The sequence below is a fragment of the Montipora capricornis genome, chromosome 1, assembly GCF_036669925.1.
Source record: "Montipora capricornis isolate CH-2021 chromosome 1, ASM3666992v2, whole genome shotgun sequence".
NCBI classification, from domain to species: Eukaryota; Metazoa; Cnidaria; class Anthozoa; order Scleractinia; family Acroporidae; genus Montipora; species Montipora capricornis.
The window spans coordinates 16,202,806-16,212,071 of record NC_090883.1 but is presented as its reverse complement, the minus strand read 5'-3'; the positions used below and the strand labels follow the sequence as shown (position 1 = coordinate 16,212,071).

At 38.1% G+C, this 9,266-nt stretch overlaps 1 protein-coding gene across 1 annotated transcript in view; it reads right to left on the bottom strand.

Moving 5' to 3' along the window:
• Window positions 1-1,349: 1,349 nt before the first annotated feature.
• Window positions 1,350-9,266, bottom strand: part of LOC138059959 (molybdenum cofactor sulfurase-like) — a 16,638-nt gene continuing 8,721 nt past the window's right edge. The window contains exons 6-11 of the mRNA XM_068905657.1: window positions 8,957-9,056; window positions 8,133-8,248; window positions 7,682-7,803; window positions 6,723-6,854; window positions 6,008-6,112; window positions 1,350-3,674 (exon numbers count right to left, since the gene is read on the bottom strand). Of these exons, the coding sequence (XP_068761758.1) occupies window positions 3,579-3,674; window positions 6,008-6,112; window positions 6,723-6,854; window positions 7,682-7,803; window positions 8,133-8,248; window positions 8,957-9,056 (671 nt within the window). The 3' untranslated portion in view covers window positions 1,350-3,578. The remainder of the gene's footprint in view (window positions 3,675-6,007; window positions 6,113-6,722; window positions 6,855-7,681; window positions 7,804-8,132; window positions 8,249-8,956; window positions 9,057-9,266) is intronic.

Below are 9,266 nucleotides of genomic sequence, written 5' to 3'. Positions count from 1 at the left end.
AGAGAAAATCACATAAAGAGTCGTCGGAATCCTTCATGTTATCAGGCGCAATCAACAGTACAAATAAACTTTATTTAAACTCGAATATTCGAGTCAAAGATGCCAATAAAAGATGCTACTCAAGGTAGCTTCTGCAGGTATCGGAGCAGGAATTCCTTAAAAATAAAAGACAGAAAACACAACAACTACAAATAAAGACTAACCCCAAGGGACCAAAAACACAATGCTTTGCGGTAACTGCAGAAAGAGCCCTATCCAACTATTATTTTGTAAACCATTGTGCAGCGCTTCCGTAAACAACGCTGAATTTTTCTGTCAAGCTCGGCTGATTCCCCGATTGTGGCAGCACTAAGTTCTATTCGGCGTTTTTGTGGATTCACGACTTGTTGCTTCCGAAATATTCCAAAGGACTTACCACAACTACAAACATTTTCGAGTCGGAGGAAGTGGAACTAAGCATTTTTTTCTAGAATGCTCGGGACTGTAAATAACAATATTGCCAAATTCCGTAGGAAGTACAACTATAAGAGGTTTTCACGTGACGCCATCGCCGCCATGTTGGTGGAAAACAAGAGATCTCTCATTAGCTTTTTTTGTTCGTCCACCAGAAGTCATACATTTCTCTATTGTTATTGGTGTCTCTAGAGGTTGGTTGAAAACGTCCTATAATGTCTTCTTTCAGACAAACCATTCTTCGGATGCATTCTCTCTGCTCTTCCCGAAGCACCAGCAGCTGTAAACAGAGCCTAAACATCATTCCTGTTCAAATTATTTTCGCCCGTCATAATATGATCAGAAAAATAAAATGAAGTCTAATTTGCATTTCTGTAATCAATCGGAACGAGGCTCCAAGAGCTCTATTGTTTTTCGGCCAATCACAGTAAAGTCCAGATTCTGGACTACGGGCACCCGTTCGCGCCGTTCATATGGGGTAGAAACTTAGCACTTCACATTACACTCTAATCAGTTAAGTCTGTTCAAATATAAGTGCTACACGTCCAACGTTTGAAAAAAAACGTAATCCCTCCTTGTAAAGAAAAGTACGCTTGATTTTGATTGCAGGTTACCGGGCATATAGCCACAGCGAATAAACAAACCAAGGTAATATAATATGCGGACGACACCACTCTAATCCTTGCTAATGACTTGTCCATTACGAAAATCTCACTTCATTAACACCTTCGAGAGGGGGTTCTGGTTCGTGTATGGATCGGCCGTTTTTTCGGCGTTCTGCGGACCCTGTCAGCATCACCTGGGTTACCAATAAGCTTAAAATCCTAGATATGTATTACAAGGGCTTGTGGGAAATAATTTATTTGAACTGTACTGTAAAGAAGAGCAGACCTGTAGGCCCAAAAAATTTCTTTTAATTTGTACTTCTGTACAAGTTCTCTTTAAATACACATAAACATGTAATTTAAGCAACTATTTGAGTTTGTTAATCATGGTATGTACAAAAAGAGAGTCACTATTGCAAAAAAGAGTGTTGAAATTGATTTCTTTGTCATATAATCTGTAATAACTTCTTAGGGCGGATTTACACATTACGTTTTTTGTCGCATGCGACAAGCTTACGGCAGGCCCACGACATCACTTGCGATTGTCGTGTACGTCAGAAAAAAATGTCATAGCATTTTAAAACAAGTTTTACAACTCTACGACATAGATAGGTTACGTTGCAGGCCTATGGTAAGCTTATAGCATGCGACAAATATCGTACCGTGTAAATAGGTCCTTACTAACCGAGCGCCAGGGCCGTACAGGGGATTACTGACCCGAGGTCGTGGCAGTACGGACTGAGCGCAGAGAAGTCCGTACGAAAACGACCGAGAGAATTGGTGGCCATATAATAATTTTATTACACATAACATGAGACTTTTATTCCATAAAGCTCATTTGAAGAAATCTATACGCTTTATGAACAAGTACAGTACATGAAGACGCATTGGACACAGAAAGAACCGAAGAAAATCATGCCACCAAAAAACAAAATCTTACTTGAACAGAGTCTACATGTACTGTACTTGTTCATATAGGGTACTCTGTTTGTTACAGTACTGTACGTGCAAAATGTTCTTCACTTTATATCTGCTTCAGCAAAACATTGTGCAAAAAATAACAGAATCTAAATGATAATGTACATACTCTTGTATTTTTGTTCAGCATTTTAAAATACATGTAACTACTATTGTTTATTCGAAAAATACCAACGTTTGTCAGTTCACGCTAATGATCGACCATTTCGATTAAACGATTGTATGAAGGTTCAATTGATTGTGCGTCTCTATGCAAATTGCACTATTGTATGTCTCTAATACGCCATTGATTGTCATACTATGCAATTGATTTTCTAGCGGCGTTAATGATTAACCATTGTGCGAGATTGAAAGTATATTTGTTACCTGTGATTGTCCAAAGGTGCAATTGTTTATCCGTTGATGCTATTAAATGTTAATACATATGCAAATAGCGTTATTGAAAGTTCGTTCGCGTTAATGAAGTTCATGGAAGTGCTAACGAACGTATATTTGTCGTATAGTTTCAACTGTTGACGTAAATGAATGTATATTTTGCGTAAATGAACAGCAAAAGGTGTATTTTATTCTATTTTCTGCGATTTGGGCCTGAAAACATATGACATATTGTAGACCATGATGATTGGCACGGTGAATGTGATACGAATTTTGAATGTTTTTGAACACGCGTTAACTTTAAGGATATCCAACAATTTAGCATTAGGTAACACTAGTTACATGTACATTTGTTACAATATAGGCTATTGAAATAACACAATCTCTTCAATTGTGGAAATTAGAACTGATGAAATTATGGCCGGCAAGTAAAAATGCTGCTTACCAGGTGACAATGAGCCCTACTAGCACAAGATAATAGATTTTTTGTTTAAATTATCATAAAAAATGAACAAATTATTACTTGCGACTTAAACTACATGGAGGCTGACATCCGATAACCTCGCGGGTCTATTAGCCTTGTAACAGTCAAGCGCAAATAAAGCGTCGTTGCTGTTGTTGTTGTTGTTAGTTTCAAAATCCTAACAGACTACATCAGGGAAACTACAAATTGTTGGGTACCAGATACAATAAAGTACAAATTATTCTTTGCGTATAAAAATATACCAATAACTTATTCAATTAACGATACCTAAAATTAAACCAAGTTAACATTTTCTTTTCTGTCTTAATCTACTGACCAACCAACTGACTTTGTACCATGATGCAATGGTTTCTTGATTTGGAAACGTCTTTGACATCTGACAGGGGATCGCATTTATCATAGTTAATGCATGGAGATGGTTATGAAACTCGACAAGTTCTTTTGTTTCATGTTTTTGTCCGTATTTTTGGCCTTGACCCTGCACAAAACACACCTTTTTTGAAGAAGATAACCAATCAAATCCTTCGATTAAAGTATGCGCAACTAATTTGCGAACCCGTGCGAAGCGAAAACAAAAGATTGTGCAGGGTCACGGTCAATTCAACATCGATTGCGACATTTTTCTCGCTTTTGAAAGGTTTTAAGGTTTCATAACCAGTCCCTCGATTGCATTCATCTGGCACTTACTCACAAACAATGACTTCATCACCACAACGAAGAATAAGAGGTTGACTTCCTGAGTCATTCACCTGATGCTGTAAATGAATTCCAAATGGCATCTGAGGAAAAGAGAGAAAGAACGACGTTAATGCAACCACTGAGCTTCAAGGATCAACCTGTAACATGCTTGAAATAAGAGTTCGACATTTACTGAATGAAGTCATTGTTTGCCGCTTTTTCCGCCTGCCTGAACTACCGTAAAGTTCCGATAGTAACGACCCCCCCCCGAAAGTAGCAACCCCCCGAAATTAACGTCAATTTTTTGTGGCTGCTAGTAAATCCCGAAAGTAGCGACCCCCCCGAAAGTAGCGACCCCTCCCGAAAGTAGTGATCACCGCCCCTCCCCCCCCCCCCCACTCCCAAAAGTAGCGAGACCAAGTTTTTTTAAATTGTATTCCGTATACCTTTAATTTGTCAATCAACAGTCAAAATTATAATGTACAATACCGTAATACGTTCACAATAAGGCACTTTAATTTGCAACAAGGGAAACAGTTCACTGATGTAGTGATGTAAGCACGTAAACCGGTATAATTTCGTATTAACAACAGGAACGTTTCTTCAAATTTATATTAAAAACTCTGTGTAGTTTTCGTCGATTATCATTAACATGAACGTCTTTGTTCCAATTAAATGACACTGAGATACAAAATTAAACGTAGCGGTGCATCATGCAGTACAATCGAAGCAGTTTAGCTTTCCTCATCTGAGTCACTGAAGAACTCGATCTCCTCTATATCAGCTGATAGGATTTAGAAGTCTAAGAAAAGAACTGAGAGACAAACTAATACAACTCGTCCCGACCACTGACAATACAATCTAGGAAGATATCCGGAACCCACCCATGTCGCAGTTAAAACATGAAACTGGATAGACGAATTTTGTCTCCTTTGTTTCTTGGTGTTGATATTGATTTACGGTATTTTATTACAGTATTGCTGTCGGTTCATGTACGTATTTATCATTGTTACCTTCTTTTTATGAAACACAATCTATACATGTGGAATGCAAACAAAATGTTGTTCTTTTTTCATTTTATGTTCGTTTAAATTTCGGGAAAAAAACTCACGCCAGCGCTATTTGTAAACGATTTCTGTTCCCCGAAAGTAACGACCCCCCGAAAGTAACGACCCCCCTAAAGTTACGACCCCCAAAGGCTGCTAATTCCGAAAGTAACGAGGGTCGCTACTATCGGAACTCTACGGTAAAGAATTGCTGAGTTTGAAGTAGAACGCAAGTACAACAGAACTACAGGCTAATTAATAGCTTCGCTAATGATGCAGTGATTGCAATTTCCCTCTTCTTTTGGGGAATGCAGGTGTGCAAAAGGTGTTAATGAGAAGGGACATCTACAGCGGGTTTCTAATGAGGAAAACAATCAACTCTGAACCCAAGCAATATTTTAAGAAGTGTTTGCTGTGCATCGAAATCAAGAACAATGTTGATGCCACTCAACTTTTGCAGGTTTGCAGAATTATGTTATTTTTCATGTAAACACCCTTAGGCTACATTCAAAAGGAACCGGACGAATTTTCTATCGGTTGAAAAATTTGACCAGACATTTTGATCGCACGGAACCGTGCAATATTTTCGCTCTGTTCACACTGACAAACCGAGTTAAAGTTTAACCTTTGTCAGTGGTTTTACCATCTGTTCATGCGCAGAGCACTAATTTGCGAAATCCAAAAATGGCTTCTTCCACCTACGTTACTACGCATCCATGCAACCACGCCTTTGCCATGCAAAAATTTAGATAGTCAAGGGGCGTTTACCATGTTCTAGGTTCCCAGACAGTCGTGAAACGAAAACAACTGCGCAGTTGTTTTCGTTTTCCCGACTATGTGAGAGCCGGGAACAGGCTACGTTTACCATTTGCACAGAAAAACTGGTAAAGAAAAGGAAAAGGAAAGGAACTTTGTTTAAGTGTCTAATTCTTCTAGCGCTGGAGAACTAATTAGGGACACTGTAAACTTAAATCAATCAAATCAAATGTTAGGGTTTGAAGAGAGAGGAAAACCCGGAGTACCCGGAGTCTCTCGCGGTTGGAAGAAAATAATAACAAATCAAAATGGCAGCTGCATCTGCGTGCCGAAAGGCGGGAAATGGGGCCGAAGTGAACCGGGTCGAGTGGGAGTTACCAAATGCCACAGGAATTTTCCGGTCATTCCGAGGAATACGTCTGAGGATTTCCATCTTTTTCGGAAACTTTCCGGGACAATGGGCTGTACCATTTGAGTATCCAACCGGAATTTTCGGTTTTTTTTACAAATGGTTAACGCTCCAGGTAATCATGTTGGGACTGTAATCATTACTCATATTATCTGTCAATACAATATCTGGAGTTACAAAATGCAAAAACATAATAAATTATTATAAGATTGCTGATACTCACTCTACACCCTCTTAGCTTGCCAAGTGTTTTAAGTGGTTCAGCAGTCCTTGATCCTGTTTCCTGATTAACGCACACCATTTGACAGCGGTTACATTTACCTTGATTCTGGAAGAACAATGTGTGTGCCCAAGCAAAAGATTACATCAGAAATTCAATAACAAGTTCATTATAAATAGCAACCGGTATCATTTGAGACTTAATGAGGCATATCACCTTAGCTTTGCGTTTGTATGATATGATGCTTTTTTTTGTTTGGGACAAGTGATGAGGTATTAGTCTACAGGTAGCTCTACCTATCCCTTTCCCAACGAACAATGGTCAGGAGTTGAGTACTGATACACAAAGGCCACTGAGGTGTTTACTTCGAAAAGGCATAGCAGCAATGAATTACCAACATTACTTCTCATCAAAAAATATTTTTACACCAAGCTGGAAGACAATGCAATGTATTCAGGACAGGTTTTTCAGCGTTTTTCGTTGGACACATTGTCCGCAAATCAGGTGATGCATTGGTTTTTGCAAACAGACACTCTATGCGAAGGGGCCAAAGAGAACAAAATTAATGATGATAGTGCGACCAGCAGATGGACACCAATATTCTTTCTCACAAGATTCAGATTCTTTTGTCTTGAGAGAGTGGAACAAATTGGTGCAGGGTCCACTATTATGTATACCAACCAAAAACGTATAAGAAGTAGATTAAACTTAAACTCACCTTGAAAACTAAATTACCAATTTTTATTTTTCTCCACTCATCTTCAATAAACGGTTTTTCACCATTAACAGTCAAGTTGGCTCTGAATCGACTTATCATTGCATCCACATCCTTCTGCTTTGTTTCTGTATCCTGCAATATAATTGTGCAAGGGCAAATATGTAAGTTTGCTTTGTTGCATTTGTTAAAAGTGCCTTAAAACAAAGTTTTTTCTGTGCCACTTTGGATTCAACCATTATGATGTTTGCAAACGAATTGTATGTTTACAACTTGATGAATTTGGACCACCCCATTTGCAGTTGAAAATATTTGTATAGGTAATCACACAAAGGCAACTTTGAGTTCTATTTGAAAATAATTTGCACAAGTGGGTTTTTCTAAAGTACCAAATTTGAGCTTTTTGAAGAAAACACAACTGCAAATTATTTCCAAATTGAACGAGAGTAGCCGAATGATTACTTTTTGATAATATACATGACAAAATTACAGAGTAAGTTCTAGTTCAGAAGTGACGCATGACACAAGTTCAAGTTCAAGTTTCATACCACCAAAACAAAAGATTTGATTGGCTCTTACCAAACCCAACTGCTTATTAGCCACCCAAAACCGAGAATTCTGTGAGTAAATTGCACTGGAATTAATTATTTTTCCACTGAATTAACTCTTTTTTGCACCGTGTTTACAGCAAAACTGCACTTTTCTCAGTCAAGTAATTTTGTTATGTATATTATTATGCAATAAATGGGATTATTGGTGGTCTGATGTTCAGATTTAATACACTATCAATATGTTCTTATTAAATATCAATGTGACACTTTGTCTTCCTTTTAGTTTACGATTTAGCTTGCTCTAGTTCTTTAATCAATTTGGTTCCTAAAAGAACCAGGCATGATAGAATTACAGACAAGTGAGTAAACAGTCAAAGAACCAAGACAAAAGGCCAATACCAGCAAATTCACCTTTGTCTCCAAAGCTTGTGTTACATTTATTAAAAGTTCATTAATGCTTGACTTGGTAATCAGCAGAAACTGTGATTCATTTGCCAAAGAAAGCTGGATACCACTGTTATCACCTTCATTTTCTTAAAAAAATAGATTGAAAAGAAAATTTAAAAAAAGAAACATATCAATGCATCTTTTAATGTGTCAAAACAGATGTTCACGATTGTGTCCTACATGTACATGTAAATTGAACTAGACCAAAAATGATTAAAAGCCTTAGGAAATATGGAATACCTTAAACGCCACACAGTGAAATAATTCATAAGATCAAAATGCACTCAAAGACCGAAGAAAGTGAGCTTGGATTTTCTAAGGTTTCCTTAAATGATTGTATCATTGCATCCATTCAGTTAACACGTTTTTTTAAATTTAAACTACTTGACTGGATAAAACAACCTACAGTTTATACCTCCTAATTTACTTGTGCGACCATCTTGCTGGCAGTGTTCAATAAGCCAACATTTCCTTTTTAGGAAATCTGACACCCAGTGGGAAGCTTCTTCTCCACAGTCCACAGCACATACTCTGCAATTCCACAACAAACCAATGTCACTCTTTATGACAAGAGGTACATTCTGAAAGAAGTTTTAGCACTGGCTGTACAAGAATCAGCAAGAATTATTCAGCTTGTAACAATATCAGACAGTTCATTTAAATAACCCTCCAGAAAAACTCAACCAATGCAATTAGGAAGAAAATTAAGTTTTCAAGGAAATATAATAAGGGACCAACTACATGTAAAAACTTGGATAAGACATTGAATTCATTTCAAAGTCACAGGTACTCATAACACACACAAAAAAAGGTAAAGTCTGCTTACGAGCCAAGTGGCCCACTAGACCGGGGCTTATCCCGGTTCCTGTAGCATGGAGCGACTAGGAGTATTTCTACTCTCCGCTGGATGGGATGCCAGTCCATCGCAGGGTTACCCCCGGCATTAAATTCACCAGTACCCATTTTATGCTCCTGGGTGGAGAGAGGCACCGTGAACGTAAAGTGTCTTGCCCAAGAACACAACACAATGTCCCGGCCAGGGCCCGAACCCAGACCACTCAATCCGGAGTCAAGCGCACTAACCATGAGGCCACCGTGCCTCCCATTCATAACACAAACAGTGTACATTTTTTCACAAGTACACAGAAGTAAGTTTATCATGTTAGTCACTAGTCATAATAAGTACGAATAATATCATTCATTTTCAAAACAAAGTTGATGCTGGTGTAAAGGTCGTACTTATCTCCACACACTTTAGTGTGACACAGACTGGTATCATTTTTCATGCTCATATTCACCGAGGATGACGAACATAAAGGTACCACCAGCGATGACATTCCTGACAATAATCAACAAAAATATAGTTGTTGGATTACCTGGGACAGATATCGCTTTGTATCTTAGGAAAACACCTTTTAAACATGGGTGTTTGAGAATACTAAACTACTGTAAAAAAAACCTTATTTATTTTCATTAAAAAAACAGGCCCTCTGTAACAGCTGCTGTAGTGCTAGCGCGGCTGACTGATTAAATAATTTAAGTGGTATGA